Consider the following 16,625-nt stretch of genomic DNA (forward strand, 5'->3'; position numbering starts at 1 on the left):
AACTCATTCATGGCTTCACCACTTATGAATAACATCAGCATCCCAAATTTGTGGCAAGGAAAACTTTATACCGCACCCTCGTGTGTTTCCTTCCCAGCCGGTACAGAGTGCTAAAAACTTAATTGAACAGACTTTTTTCTTGCATACATTGAAAGGTCTGAAATGCTACCTATACAAATGCATTGTTTGTGTAAGGCTGTCAATTATAAATGTATATCTAAAGCATTCATTAAAAATATCATTTTGAAGATTTCTTTCATCTATGAGCACTTCTTACTTGATCTTGCTGTTTAGCATATTAATAGACAGCAACATTTTAGAATCTAGAAATATTATATATATATATATATATATATATATATATATTGTATAACAGGCAAGGGAAATTATATAAAAATATACCTTAATTACCATAAGCCAAATCCTGATCTTAGTTATACTGGTGTAAATGGAGAGAAATTCCATTGATGCCAATGACAACACAAAAATGTAAATCTAGGCTACCTAAGTATGGACTTTGACCTCCAGACTCTTGAGGTCAAATCCTAGTCAATGGGACTTTTAAACATTAATCTTTAACGGGACCAGGAGTTGGCCCATAACAAATAGGACTGCCATCTTGCAATGGGGTCTGACTGCGCAGATGTCACGCAGGCTAGGGGCCTAAAGCAGCGCTGCTATGGTGAGCACTTGGTGCGTTCATGCCTCACTTCACAGACATCCTGTTCATTGTTAGTCTGCTGCCTCAGGGTATGTCTACACCACAATTAAAAACCCACGGCTAGCCCATGCCAGCTGACTTGGGTTTGCGGGGCTTGGGCTAAGGGGCTGTTCAATTACGGTGTAAATGTTTTGGCTTGGGCTAGAGCCTAGGTTCTGGGGCCTTGGGAGGTCTCAGAGTTCAGGCTACAGCCTAAGCCTCAATGTCTCACCACAATTAAACAGCCTGTAAGCTCGAATCAGCTGGCATGGGCCAGCCACGGGGGGGTCTAACTGTAGTGTAGATATACCCTTAGTGAGTCAGGGAGCCAAGTGTCTCTGTGCCAAGACATGAGCACTTCACAGGCTCTAAACACTGCTACCTCGGTATGCCGGGGTGCTCAAGCCTCAATACAGAATGGACTTCCTCTGCCAGGCCTCCAAAACCCCAGTCCAGCTCATCATATCCCCACCACCCGTTCCTCCCCAGGCTCCACATCCCTGCTTGTTTCCCTCTGCCCCCACAGGTCCATCTCTACACCAGAGCTCACCCACCAGGTCCCGTGCTACTCAGCATGCCTGCTGGTAAGCATCTAAAACAAAAAGCTGCTGATGGATATGAAGTTGGCCAATTTTGGGTTGCCTGAATATGAGGAATAATTGTGTGTGTATTTCATTTAAAAAATGGCCTGTGCCAGAGATGTTATCAGAATGTGAGAGCAATTTGGAGTCTTTGGGAACTGTGCAACTTATCTGAGGAACCCAAAGAAATGTGAGGAAGAAGGGGCAAAATTTCTAAAAATGCGACATCTTAAAATGGTTCCTCTGGCTTGGTCTACACTACCCCCCTAATTCGAACTAAGGTACGCAACTTCAGCTACGTGAATAACGTAGCTGAAGTTCGAAGTACCTTAGTTCGAATTAGTTCGAACTTACCTTGGTCCACACGCGGCAGGCAGGCTCCCCCGTCGACTCCGCGGTACTCCTCTCGGCGAGCTGGAGTACCGCAGTCGACGGCGAGCACTTCCGGGTTCGACTTATCACGTCCAGACTAGACGCGATAAGTCGAACCCAGAAGTTCGATTTCCAGCCGTCGAACTACCGGGTAAGTGTAGCCAAGGCCTCTGCAAAAGTTACCAAGTATTTTACTGAAACAGCTACACAGTTACTGTGCCAAATGTAGAGACTGAATTCAATCATTAATTAGAGTCCTGCTTTAAGGGTAAATGCAACCTGAACTTTAGAGTCACTATTGGCACCTCCATAATATAACATCATCATCTATCTTTGCATTAGTAATTCTTTAACTTTACCTTTTCCAGTTCTGTCTTGTGTATCGGAGAACTAGATGATGGTCCATCTGAATCTATCGCTCCAGTGCAGTTGCTGCAAACATCTTTTATCACCTTAAAAAGATATACAAAATGGTTTCATTGACACACAAGTCAAAGAACAGAAAAATTTTATTTTGCTGAGCAGAGGACTTTACTCGAGATGAAGCACTAAGAATATTTGCTATCCTGAAGGTTAAAACAGCAGTGTGGAAATTATTCTCTTTATCCATAGGCAATATGTTAGGCAGGCTGCCACTGCTTGAGCTTCTCCACATTGCCTCACTAAGTCGCTTCATGAATGACCTGGAGGAGCCATAATGTCTAGAGGTGAAAGGTTTCAATTTCTAGACGAGCTAATCTCCAAGCCTCTCCTGAGTACAGAAGCTGCCAGCACTTGCAGTTTTGCAACATGAACTCAGCTGACACCACCAAATTCATTTCATTATGACTAAAAAATGGGATTAGATCCAAGGTCCTGCAAGCCAGGGGACAGCACTGCTGCCTAGTATGCTACCCAGCTGCTCTCTTTCTAATGAGGAGATAATGATGTACTGACCAAATTGCAGAGCCGTATCTGATACTCTTGAGTGTGTGGTTTAAATGGATTTTTCATATTCATTATGTGATGTTCAGTGGTCACAGTAACATTGACACTGAAGCATAGATCATACTAATTGCAAATATCTTTTAGGAAATGTGAGTTATTTTATGCGCCCCTCTTCTGCAAAGAAAGAAAAAAAAAATTCACAGGAGACGGATTTTGATAGAATTTATGGGAGCTCAAAAACTGCATCTGTCAAATAAGGCCTGAAAAAATATAAAGGCAAAAGGCTTTTACTTTTCCTGTTTTCTCTGTGCACACAGTTTGGTTTTGATTCTTAGATGGGGTTGCCACCTACCAATCTTCATACTGGAGTACCCGGTGTTGAGGGGAATGTTTGAGTTCTTGATTGCCTTAGATGCCTTAAAGTGTAGATATGGCCAGAAAAGTGACTATGCAAAAGTGGGACCTTCTTAATTAACAACTCTCCTCCCTGGGTGTAGTCAGAGTAGCATCTGCTGACCTGAATGATGTATATATGGTTTTACTGCCTTTTGCCCTTGCTAACACAGCAGAGTCCACCCAACTAAGAGAGGAATGCATTTTACTGTGGTTGAGCCATCATTAACAGAAATGTGAACTAAGTTCCAAATGTAGGGCCAAATTCTGCCCTCATTTATACTTGTGACATCACATGATTTATCTAGTGAGAGAAGTTGGCCCACAGAACCTTCACTCCCAGTGATGGTACGCAAGCCAGAATACAAGCTTAACATTCAGATCCCAGGCTGTTTGCACGGCTGAAATAAAAATGTCTTTTATTTCAAACTGAGCAAATTTGATATGGAAACCATTAAGACATAACAAAGATGGCATCAAATAATGTCCTTTTCTAGTTACTCGAGCTGAATCCCCCCTTTAAGGGCATACTAAGCAAACCAAGTATCTATCTAAAGTACTTATATGGCCCTGTTATTGTAGTATCTGAAGGGGAATTGAGGCCCAGAGAATCTAAGTGCCTTACCCAAGGTCATACAGGAAGAAGCTAGCAGAGCAAGGAACTGAACCGAGGTCTCTTGCTTCCCAGGCTAGCAGCCTAAACAGTGGCCTATTCCTCCTCTCAGGCCTGTTACCACTCTACTCCCTTCCTCCCTGCCCCCCAAACACACCCACACTCTTTTGAGGGCCACACAACTCATGCAATTCTGCATCTTGAGGTCTGGCCCCAGCGCTCGCTCTCTCTTGTCAGTAGCAGGGTATGAATACCACTTAACAACAACAACTTTGGCATCAAGACCAGATACATATACAACTTATGGTCAGATTAAATTCCTGTGCTTCTGTTTAGTGGAAGTATCTTAGTGTTTTATTTGTAAAGAAACTTGACCATTCAGTTTCTGGGAACATTCATTCCTGTCTCCTGCATGACCTTCAAACAACAGCTCATGTTTTCAGCATCTGGTCACACCACACAGTTAGTTAATTTTGGCAAAGGCAGATAGTAATGGAAGTTACAGACAGAACAGAGGGAAATGATTTGGCAGCAACCACAGAATAGTATGTGCAAGTCATGCACTCGAGTAAATACTGTTCTCGAAATACCTCACACACTTAAGGGAAAGCTTTCCCAAAGTGCTTAATTGGGTTTTAATTAAATTTTGAATAAAAATGATGCACTATCATAGGAAGCTCACGGCAAACTCTGAAGCAAATGCATATTCAAAAATTCAGTATGTGAACATTTTGGGGTTCAAGGGATCCATCTTCAGCTGGTGAAGACTGGGTTCATCAATTTCTAGGTGGAACGTTACTGTGTTTCATACACAGTTTCAAACTTGTACTTCCATGGTGTTCTGGATGAGTGCTTTGATGCCCCTTCTATAATTATGGTGCCACAATAATTGCTGATTTTAAAACGCTCATAGTTTTTACTCACAACTTTTGAAGCTGAAACATCAGTGTGGCCAAATCTCATGATTTCATCAAGAGTCTTAGAATATATGTTGATTTTCTTAAAGCCCCAGGACCTGGAGTCATATGAATACACAAGAATCTCAGCTTTCATTTAAAACAACTAAGTTTGCATCCCTCCTGGTCACAGAGAAAATCATGAAAATGTGACTTGAGCATCTCCTAATGGCTCAAAAAGGCAAATAAAAATGTATTTTTAATATAATCTCATTATTTGGGGATCTGACTTATGATTTTTGAATGCTAATACAATCTCATGCAGTGTCTACTCAAAAAAGAGTCTTTCATGGAAAGACTGAACAAAATTCCTTCAATATTTTAAATTTCAGTATGAGGGGAGGGTGGGAAGAAGAGAGTTTTCCTCCCTCTCCCCCCCACACACAGAGACAGAAGTAGCATTCATATATGCCATCTGCCGACACCAATCCATTGAGAAAGTCAATCCAAGTTTGTATGAAATGAAGCATTATTTTAAAGTTTAGGACCATGTAAAGTCAGCACACTGCAGGCTTTTCATTTTTTTGGGGATCAATTTAAAGCTAAACTGGTTTAAAAATAAACCTGTCAAATTGCAGTCCCAAAAAATTAAAAATATTTCAGTTCTTAGCATGTGAAAATGGACTGTTGGAATGAAAAGGTTGAAAATGTCTAGGCTAGACATTTTTGTGCAGCCTGAACTATCTCGTTAATATTTTTTTCTATTACAATAGTGCCCGGAGGCCCCAACTAGATCAGGAGTCTGTAGTCCGAACTATTGTACCAACATAGGTCTGATCATGCGAACACACACATTGTGTCTTATTGACGTCAGTGGGACGAGGCACACAAGGTAAGTGTTTACAGGATCAGGGCCAAATAGAAGACAGAGTATCTGCCTCAAGGGGCTTGCCATCTAGGTGTGAAATCCTGGTCCCACTGAAATCAACAGGCGTTTTGGCATTGACTTCAACGGCCAGGATTACATTCCTGGTGTTCCCAGGTGCTGGGCCTACATGCTCCTACTACATAAGCATTTGAGTTAATTATAGGGTGCTCACCTGTACTGAACTCATCAATTTCCACAATTACTATATACTATTTTAAATTAACACTATCAAGGCTGGAAGGCCCAATATTTGACCTACCTTTCTTTCTTTTACATGCTTGTAAAACCCAAAGGCTCTAGTCACCGGAAATTACCCACCATCTTCCATGATACAGGCTGCAGATAAGATACTGGCCATGTAGTAAGCCAGAGAACAGGTTGCCTGCTATATAGAACCCTCCAGAAAAAGAAAAACTCCCTGCATTCCACAGAGTGGCGGAGATGCGCTAAGTGAGAAGAACTTGAGTAAATGAACTCCTTGCTTCCTGGCCACTGCTTCCTAACTCTGAAGATAGGTATACTGTCTCTTTAAAAGTGGTGGCTGGGGAGGGTTCTATATAGGAGTGCAAGAATGAAAGAGAGGGAGAAAAAGTAGCCTTAAGGCCAAGCCCGTGATTCTTATTCTCATTTAGCTCTTTGCTCCGTGTTAGAAGAAGGCGATTATTTACCATTATCAAATGTGACATTGGCATCCTCAATCTGTCTGTCTTTCTCTTCAGCCTGTGCGAGTTACGGCCCTAGTAAAGTACCAACAAAGTGCTGGATGTTTTACAGGCAGATATGAAGACCTCTCCGTCTAGCAATTCACATAAGTAGCCCCAGCAGGCTAAGAGGGAGAGAAGAAATAACTTTCCCACGCTACTCTCCAAGTGCTAAAGAGGAGCTTGTGCTCCCCATTGCAACGACACACCTTTTGTAAAAGCACCCCTAGACTGAAGTGAAAAGGACCATCTCCCCTGCCCATTACCATTGGTTGGGTGGAGTGGAGAGTGGCAGGGGACTTCAAACGAGCTAGCAGCCACCAAGATGGTCTTTAGTCCACATATATCCCCTTTAAAATTCCCTCCTGTCTGACATTCAATCAGGCCAACCCCCATACACACTGGCCTGTGTTATTACCATCAAACCTACTGCCATATATGGCAACTGGATCAGAGTCTTGTGAAAAAAAAAGAGCGTTGGGCAGCTGCGTTATGTTGCTTTCGGCACTGGCATTGCACTGCTGCTACAAATGTGGAGGTGCCCCTCAGAACGGAAAGCTGCCTACACTGTCCTCTGGATGCGGATATTATTTTAGTCTGAAAAGCTCCCCTTGTAATCACGGATATGATTTTCTACAAACAGATGTTTTAATACCCGTTTTATGAAAACAAATGCAAAGAAAGGAGCTCAACCCATGAGCTAACAAATCACTGATTCCATGCGAAAGAAGGGGGAAATTATTAGGGAAGGAATATTATCTAGTGGTTAAAGCAGGTAACTGAGTATCAGAACTCCTGGGTTCTCTTCCCATACCTACTGCAGACTGTATCTGTGACTTTTAGGAAAGTGCAATTCTGCCCTAGAAAGCGACTATGCAAGTACGACATGTGTGGTTCCATATTAATCATTTCTCTGATTTTCATATCACATGTGCTCATTTTACACATAAACATTCTTTTTCTTACTGCCAGTCCCCCGAGCCCACTCTGGACTGTGGCAGTAAAGCTGTTTCATATCAACAGCAATAGCAGAGATTCTGCAAGCCAGACTAAACTTTCAGGTACACCTCTGTCACTCATGTAGTCTTCACGTTATGCCTTCAACAACACTTACACTAGTGCAAACCAATGAAAGGCCAGTGGGCTTATGTAACTGAAAACATAATCTGAAGACAAGGGGGTTGTACAGTTAGATGAGGCTAGACAGAGCCCAGTCTGACAGACATAGATGGAGTGTGCAAATATGTTTGTAAAAAGCCTCTTTTCATATGCAAACTGAGCAAATGTGACATAGAAGTCTGTCAGGCACAACAAAAAGGGAACCACACAATGCCACTTTTAAGACACAACCACAATTTAACCCTTTTGTGTCTCAGTTTACCCATCTGCAGAATGGGAGGAAACAACCCCTCAAAGGGCTATTATAGGGTGTAATACATTAATGTTTGTGAAGTGCTTTAAGAACAAAAGGTAAGTAACCATTTTTTCTTCTTTGAGTGCTTGCTCATGTTGATTCCATTCTAGGTGATTCACAAGCACTATCCACAGAGGTGGGCTTGGAGTTCACTGCTTGGTGGCTTGCAGTACCGCTCTACCGAAGCCAGCATCATCCAGGGCCTGCTGAGTAAGTGCATAGCAGGCTGTGAAGGTACACCTCTACCCCGATATAAGGCGACCCGATATAACACGAATTCGGATATAATGTGGTAAAGCAGTGCTCCGGGGGGGAGGGTGGGACTGTGCACTCCGGAGGATCAAAGCAATATAATGCTGTTTCACCTATAACGTGGTAAGATTTTTTAGCTCCTGAGGACAGCGTTATATTGAGGTAGTGGTGTATGGACTGACAACCAGATATCCTGGATAGTCACTTGAGCCAAAAAGGCTGCCGAAGAGGCCTGTGCCCTGGTAGAGTGGGTGGTGATGATCGTTGGGGGCGGCACCTGTGCTTGATCATAGCAAAAGTGAATGCAGGAAGATATTATCTGAGCAGAAACAGGGTGACCTTTCAGTCTGTCGGCCACAGCAATGAATAATTGTGTTGACTTACAGAACGGCTTGGTACTGTCAATATAAAAGGCCAGTGCTTGTCTGACGTTGAGGATATGCAGCCTGCACTCCTCTTCCGACTTATGTGGCTTCAGGAAGAAGACCAGTAAGTAAATATCTTGGCTTGAATGAAACTGAGAGACTACCTTGTGGAAGGAAGGCCGGGTGCAGTCTTAGTTGGACCTTGTCCTTGTAGAAAACCGTGTAAGGTTAAAAGACCTCCTGAATGAGGAGTTGCTCGTGAGAAGGGTCCCTGAAGAGGGACGGGAAGGAGGATGGAAGGTTGGTCGGCTACAAACTGCAGGGTATAGCCCAACGAGACTGTGTCGAGCACGTAGTGGTCCAAGGTGATATGGGACCAGGCTGACCGGAAAGGGTGGAGGAAGTTGAGGAAGACGGGGAGCGGATCCGTTGCAGTGACTGGGGCGTTGTCCTCGGGCGCATCCTCAAAATGACTGCTTTTGGCTGCCTTAGTCCCTGGAAGTACCAGGCTGGGCAGATGGGTGAGATGACGACTGGTGGCATCGCTTAAAACCCCGTCTTTGTCCTTCTTTTTGTAGGGGCTGGATCTCGGGATACCCCAAGACCTTGATGACGGCGGAGGCTGCGGTGGACGGAATGGCTTGCAGGCCCAAGGAGCGGAGGGTGGTCCGGGAGTCTTTCAGGCCATGGAGCCTTGCATCAGTCAGCTCTGAGAGAAGCCCCGTTCCCTTGAAAGGGAGGTCCTGGAGGGTGGATTGCATCTCCTGGGACAACCCGGAGGTCTGTAACCAGGAGCTGTGCCTCAAGGCTATTGCAGAGGCGACCACCCAGGACGCCAAATCTGTGGCATCCCAGGCCATCTGGAGGGCACCCCTAGCTACCGCCTGGCCCTCTTCTACCAGAGTGGTGAACTCCAGTGCCCGATCATGTGGGAGGCTCTCCCTGAACTTGCTGACTGAGTCCCACAGGTTGTAATTGTATCTGCCAAGTAGGGCCTGATAGTTTGAGACCCTAAATTGGAGGCTTGCTGTTGAATAAAATCTTTCTGCCAAATAAGTCCAGCCTCTTGGCATCTTTATTTTTGGAGGTGCTACCCACCTGGCCTTTTCATTGACAGCAGATATGACCAGGGTCCCCGGGGGAGGGTGTATATATAAATATTCAACCCCCTTTGTGAGGACATAATACTTCTTTTCCGCATTCTTGGATGTGGGCGGAATGGAAGAGAGGGTCTGCCGCCCTGACGTGGTGATCTTCAGGACCCCTGGATGAACGGGCAATGCCACCCGGGCTGGGCAGAGGAGGGGATGACATTGAAGAGATCATCAGGCTCCTCAGCTAGCTCCTCAACCTCCAAGTTCAGGTTGGCTGCCACCCTTTTAAGTAGGGCTTGGTGCTCCCTGAAGTCATCGGGGGTGGGGGGAAGGGGAGGAGCTGCCGGTTTGCGAGGGCCCCGCCACCGACGACTGCATCGCTGGAGGGAGGGGAGCGTCCCTGTGCTGCGTCAGGACTGTTCTTTGGCCACTGGGGCCTCCTGCGAAACCGCTGCTTCGGATTTGGCCCCTTGCTCCAACACTGGTGCCAGCTGCGCCAGGGGTATGTTGTCCAAAGCCCCCTGGGAGGAGTGGTGGGAGTACGGTGCAGGCATAAGAAGCACCCCCACGGGTTCCAGAATTGCCACTGGGCGGCCCATTGCCCTTGACCTTGCGGGCTCCCAGATAGGGGACGATTTGTCCTTTACAAAGGAAGAGCTGAACTGTCCAACCGACCCAGACCACTGCCCTTCCAGTGACCAGGGCGGGACTGTGGAAGCCTGCGTCTGTCGACTGACTCTCGACGATGGTATGGGGAAGGCGAGGGCTGGTGCCTGCCTGTAGAACGGTATCAGGGTCCCGGTGACCGGTGCTGCGACCAGGAACGGTCTTCTGCTGGAGGGGACTGACACCTGGGAGATCTGTGAGGCGATGGTGACCTGCGCCTTGGCGATCTCTGGTGGGAGGACTGTTGGTACCGGGCGTATGGGGATCGGCATCGCGACTCCAGAGTTCCATGTCTCACAGGTGGGGAAAGTGGCGTCTGAGATCTGGGCCTCCTGACCGGAGACCAAGGTTGCAGTGCCGGGGTCCCTGACTGTGGCAAGGGGAACAATGCCTGCAGACTGGGGACCGAGGACGTTCCACTGCCTTTAGGGGCAGTCCCATAGCCGATTTGGTCATCTGAACTGATGTCTTGGTGGGATCCACCGTGCGGCGAGGCGTCTGTGGTGCTAGTCGCCCTAACTGTTCTTTGGCCGCCACGCCCGCTTCGGGCGCAGGTGTCCCTGAAATGGGCTGGGACCCCGTACCTCTCCCCAGAGTCGGGTCCTTGGCTGTGCTGGGGGTCTGACCACAGTTGTATCCCAGAGAGCCACCATTGCAGTCATGAGGCCTAACACAGGTTCTTTGCCCGAAGTCCCCTTGCGCAATGACTGTGGCCCAGTTGATTTAAACCAATTCTTTGGTACCGGAGAGGGGGAAAGGTGCCTGGCGGATCCCGGTGCTGGCGGTGCACTGCGTGCCGATGCTGAAGTACCTGACATGGAGTCCAAATCCGAGGGCTCCGATGCTGGGTGCAGAGCAGCCTCCATGAGGAGGGCCCTCAATCGAATATCCCGTTCTTTTTGAGTTTGGGGATGAAAATTTTTGCAGATCAGGCACTTTTCTTTTCTATGGGCTCCTCCAGGCACTTCAAACAACTCTTGTGAGGGTCACTGATCGGAACACGGCTTGGAGCCTGGGGAACGGGGCATGCCCCGTTTCGGGACAAAGTCCCAGCTGGGACTCTAACTACTGAACTACTACTGTGCACTTAACAGCTAACTAATCACTCGACTAAATAACAAAGAGGAATGGTCTAAACAATGAAGATCCACTAATGTTCTTGCTAAGCAAGACCAGGCACATCAACCAACCGTCATGGGCGGTAAGAAGGAACTGAGAGGCGTAGGGCCGGTGGTTCCTGATAAACTGCCGCATGAGCGCAGCACTCCAGAGGGCGACACAGTCGGCCCTACGGATACCACTAAGGCAAAAGTCTCTGACAGTTGTGCATGTGGGCACGCGCACACCTAGAATGGAATCAACATGAGCAAGCACTCGAAGAAGAACTTTACTTCCATAGGTACACCATCAACATTTTCCATTAGTGACCCAGCCCAACCCTGCTTAGCTTATGAAAGCTGATGGGATCACAGCAGTATAGTTGGAAACATTAAACTAAAGAAACTTTACCCAAACAATGCATAAAATTATAAAAAAATGAATATATTTTGATAAAATGGATTTTTTAGATGGTCTTTCACACAGTGCTTGATGACCAAACATTAGAAAACACACTCTAGCAAGCAATACTACAATGGCTAGAGGATGGACTTCATGATTACTCCGTCTCTGTAATGGTCATGATTTTGGACCTTAAGGCCAAAGATATCTTAAGTATCTTTGGCATAAAATAGTTTTTTTGTTCAAAGACCAGTTTTCATATGAAGGGGTTGCTTGCAACACAGAACCCATTTACTTGCATGAATGAAGCCACTAAGGGCTTGTCTATACTTTCGCGCTGGTTCGGCGGCAGGCAATCGAACTTCTGGGTTCGATTTATTGCATCTTGTCTGGACGCGATAAATCGAATCCAGAAGTGCTCGCCGTCGACTCCGGTAATGCTGCTCGGTGAAAGGAGTACATGGAATCGACGGGGGAGCCTGCCTGCCGCGTCTGGACCACGGTAAGTTCGAACTAAGGTACGTCGACTTCAGCTGCGTTACTCACGTAGCTGAAGTTGCGTACCTTAGTTCGAATTGGGGGGGGGTTAGTGTAGACCAGGCCTAAAGGAAGTATATTGCTGTAATACCATTTATTAGTATTTTTATTTCTTCATCCACTACCTCTTTGGGGCATGCTAAACAAGTGTAATTTCTCACAGCCAATTGGATATATTGGAACAAATATTCAGAACATATCCGTAGCTGCACACATGCATGCATATTCTCAAACATCCATTGACAAAGCTCACTTTTGAGGCACAAAGAGTAACTATGCACATCTTTTCATGAGCATGTTTATAGGCGCAATTCAGTTTTACTGATGTAATCTCTATAGCAGCCTGGAATCTGTAATGGTTATGCTTGGTGCTCTGAAATTCTGACAGACTGGTGACATCAGTTATTCTTTCAACCAAGCATTCTTTAGCTGGTAAGCCTGAAACTGCCTATGTGGTTTGCTGTCTAGACTTTAGATTTCTCAGCTGTTTTCTGGTGTCATCGCTATAGAATTCTTTAAGATCGTCTATGTATGTACTAGTGTTCTATTTGTTCTACCATCAAATAATCATACTTGAATTGACATTTTTAAATCAGTTGCTTAAATAAAGTAATGTATATTGTCAAAATTACATCTTATAAAAAGATAAAGTCAATTTCTTCAAGGAAAATCACTTGACCAGTCCTCCTCTCCCTAGATACTGATCTTGGCCTGTTCAGGCTAACGGAAAAAGTACTAGCTTGAGACTTAAATTTGGATCCTTGCATGAGAACAACTTGTGCTTGGCTTCTAAGCTGGCCCCACAGGTTCATATTTTTGAAGAAGATGGCATCCCTGTTTGATAGGTGGAAATGGAAGTGTTCTGATAGGAGGAAAATAAGGATCCAATCAGCCTTCTTGTCTAAACAGTACAATAATCTCAGAAGTTTGGGGAACTAAGTGTGCTGGATATAGCCAGGGCTGTATTTCCAAGGTGGGTGAAGCAATTCATGCATGGGAATATGTAACTTAAATCTAGCCCATGCATTGTCTGTTGTGCACAACCATCAGCTGCTCTGCTGCACTTGCAAAGTGTGGGGCTGATAACACTAAAACAACACCAACCTCAGATATCCCATAGCACTAACATGGCTGTGTAGATCTTCCCCATTTCAGAGACTGCAAACCCATGCCGTATCTTTAAGTAGTGTTGTATTAACTTATGAATGATTCATGTATGATTGTGTTCTACTTTATACAGCTCATGCATGAACTACAAACAGTACAGGGTCATTTGTAAACAACACCAGAGAAACACCATCTTTTGGGATGGCTTGAAAATACTGTTTCAGGCTTCCAGAGACCTAGAAACAAAGAGTGTGGGACATATAAAGGATCAGTATAAACAGGTTAGGGATAGGGTTGCTAGGTGTCTGGTTTTCGACTGGAACACCCGGTCGAAAGGGGTCCCTGGCGGCTCCAGTCAGCACTACTGACCAGGCCATTAAAAGTCCAGTTGGCAGCACAGTGGGGCTGGCAGGCTCCCTGCCTGGTTCTGCGGGGCTCCTGGGAAGTGGCTGGCATGTACCTCCAGCTTGGGGGCGGCCACAGGGACTCCGCACGCTGCCACCACCCCAAGTGCCGGCTCTGCAGCTGGGAACCATAGCCAATGGGAGCTGCGGGGGCTGCGCCTGCACACAGAGCCTCCTGGCTGCCCTTCCGCCTAGGAGCTGGAGGGACATGTCGCTGCTTCCTGGGAACCACCTGAGGTAAGTGCCACCTGGAGCTGCACCCCTCATCCACTCCCGAACCCCAATTCCTTGCCCCAGTCCTGAGCCCCATCCTGCACCTAAACTCCTTCCTGGAGCCCACACGCCTCACCTCCCGCACATCAACCCCCTGCCCCAGCCCTGAGCCTCCTCTTGTACCCCAAACCTCTCCATCCCCGGCACCACCCCAAAGCCCGTACCCCGAGCCCAGAGCCTGTATCCCCTCCCACACTCCAACCCCCTGCATTAGCCCAGAGCCCCCTCCCACACTCCAAACCCCTCGACCGCTCCCCCCAGCCTGGAGTCCCCTCCAGCACCCCAAACCTCTCATCCCCAACCCCAACCAAGAGCCCGCATCCCCAGCCGGAGCCCTCACTCCCTCCCACAGCCCAACCCCTATCCCAGCATGGTGAAAATGAGCAAGTGAGCGAGGGTGGGGAAGAACGAGCAACAAAGGGAGGGGAGATGGAGTAAGTGGTGGGCAGGGCCTCGGGGAAGGAGCAGGGCAAGAGTGTTTGGTCATCTGCAATTATAAAGTAGGCAACCCTAATTGGGGGCCCACATTTTAACTGGGCAAATGGACAGGATATTCTGTCCAAAGAGAGGTCCCAGACTTGCTGAAGGATTGGACCTCTTTGGGCCCAAAGGAATGATGCATCATTTCTGCTATGTTTATCAGTAAGTGTGTGGGAACTTTTGTTGTTTTTATTGGTCTTCTCTGTAATGCTTTGTCCTTAAAATAAATGTATTCTGCTGAGAAAGAGCTGTGTGGTCACCTGAAACTGCTCAATATACCGGTCATAGCCCTTGGAAAGTAACCAATGCATAAGTGCCGGCCGTTACGCAGACTGGCTTGCGGGGGATGTCACAGTGTATGGTATGGGGCTGTGCAGCCTTAAAACCCCTGGTGAGGAGGGAGAGGGATGCCGGTGTCTACCCAAGAGAGGGTAATGGTTGTGAGCTTGGAACTTTAGGTGGGTGCCCCTGAGGGACCACAAAGGGAGAATACAGGTGCAGGTACCCTGAAACTGTGGCACTTCCCAGTGGCAGAGTCTATGACTCTGCCCTGGCTGACAATCAAATCTAGAAATCACATGCTGGGGACAGAGATCATGGGAGGGAGTGCCTCCCAGCTGATTGAAAGACAAGAGGGAAATTGAGGGCCCCATCATCTGCCCGTTGAAGTCAATGATCTGTTTCACTGGAAAAAGAATCTGGTACAGTCTGGAAAGAACTGTGTTTGGTCAAGAACTCCAACACTTTCGACAGCCAGAAAGAATCAATAGTGGCTTTTCAGCACTAAAAATGCTCCCCCATCTATTTGTAGAAGGAGGACACCCCCCCCCCCCAGCCACTCCTCCCAACACAACACAGTGAACTCATTCCCAGTATTGTCCTTTCCTGCACACATCCACACACATTGCAGGAGTTCACAGGGAGTTATGGGGTAAACAGTAAAAAGAACATTAGCTTCAAAATAGTGCAACTTGAAATCTGAGACATCTGACCATTGTATTCCATTGAAAAGTAGTATTTCTAATTGACTAAAACTGAGCTGCTGCCAACACTGCATAAACTGCTTTAGGACTGTTCTGGAGCAGGCAATTTGTATAGTATGGAGTATGTTATAGCAAAGTTGTAATCTTGGAAGTTGAGAGGACAGTAGCCTTGCCATGTACTTGAAATAGCTTTATTAATGAAAAGCTTTGTAGTGTGATGGAACTGAATAAACTACTGTCAATCTGTCTCCAAATGTTCTGCAGATTGCCTAGTCTTTCACTCTCAGCACAGATACAATTTTGCAAAGTTTTTTTTTTTTTTTTTTTTTTTAGTAGCAGGAATGTGCCTTGTATGTGGAAATAACTATCTCTGCCTGTGTCTGTGAAGACCGTTTTGTGTATAAATAAATACATTAAACATGTTTTATGAAAGAAAGCCTGATAAGCGCCAATGCATTCAGCAGTGCAAAATCCAAGTTTAGAACAACACAGGAAATATCAGTGCATTTAGTCTGATCTAATTACAATGAAATTCCTTTGAAAAAGAATGTGACAGACTAATGCCATTTCATTCTAATCAGTTGACATATGCGCATGCAGGACAGATTCCAATCAGTGTTTATGAAATGTTAAATGAATTAACAGGACACTTATTCAGTGCTACTTTTAAAAAGTACTGGTATAAATAGCCTATAAGAGATCATTGTTACTTTCTATGAAAATCCAAATATCAAATCCTGAGATCAGAGTCTGCTCTAGACACAGGCAAGATAGGCAGTTGCTAGGATGGCCGATTTCAGGACCTCCCCTGGTTCCTTCCAGGAGTGGAGGCAGGTGATGAGGCTGGCGGGGCTGCCAGTTGGGGCTCCTAGGGGCAGGAAGCGGACCCCAGTCGGGCTGCTGAGGAAATGCTCTCATCCCTAGCTGCTCCCCACCTCTAGTGCAGGTATGATTGTAGCTGCAGGTGCAACTCAGGCACTGAGTGGCTCTGAACTACTCCTGGCAGCACTGCCCAAAGCAGTGACTTGCCTGGCTCCACGTCAGCACCCAGCCCACATCTGCTGCTCAGCGCCCAACCTCTGCAGACCCTGGTGCCTGGGCAGCTCTCAGCACCTGCCCTGGCTGCTAATCTGGACTCATACTGCGATGGCCCTGTACTACAAGCCTGACTGTGAAGAGCTCATCTAGAATGGTATGAGTGGCCTGGGGCTTGCTGGGGACCAGGCAGGGGTGCAGGCTTTGGGGTGAGAAGTGCAGGGGGGCCTGGGTTGAGCTGTGTGGCTCTTGGAAAAGAACTGAAGTGTGGGTCAGGAGTCCCTGGCCCGGGAGGGATGGAGGAGGCTGGGGAAGCTTACAGGAGGCGGATGGGGAGTGGGTCACTGGCCCAGGGGGTGAAGAACATCAGGGAAGACGTGTGGGGGGAAGATAGGGAGCAGGTC

At 46.6% G+C, this 16,625-nt stretch overlaps 1 protein-coding gene across 1 annotated transcript in view; it reads right to left on the bottom strand.

The window, feature by feature from the left end:
- Nucleotides 1-16,625, bottom strand: part of AFAP1 (actin filament associated protein 1) — a 175,715-nt gene that overhangs the window by 41,299 nt on the left and 117,791 nt on the right. The window contains 1 exon segment of the mRNA XM_034771556.1: nucleotides 2,013-2,105. Coding sequence (XP_034627447.1) covers nucleotides 2,013-2,105 — 93 coding nt within the window.

Source organism: Trachemys scripta, chromosome 5 (assembly GCF_013100865.1).
Source record: "Trachemys scripta elegans isolate TJP31775 chromosome 5, CAS_Tse_1.0, whole genome shotgun sequence".
Lineage (NCBI taxonomy): Eukaryota > Metazoa > Chordata > Testudines > Emydidae > Trachemys > Trachemys scripta.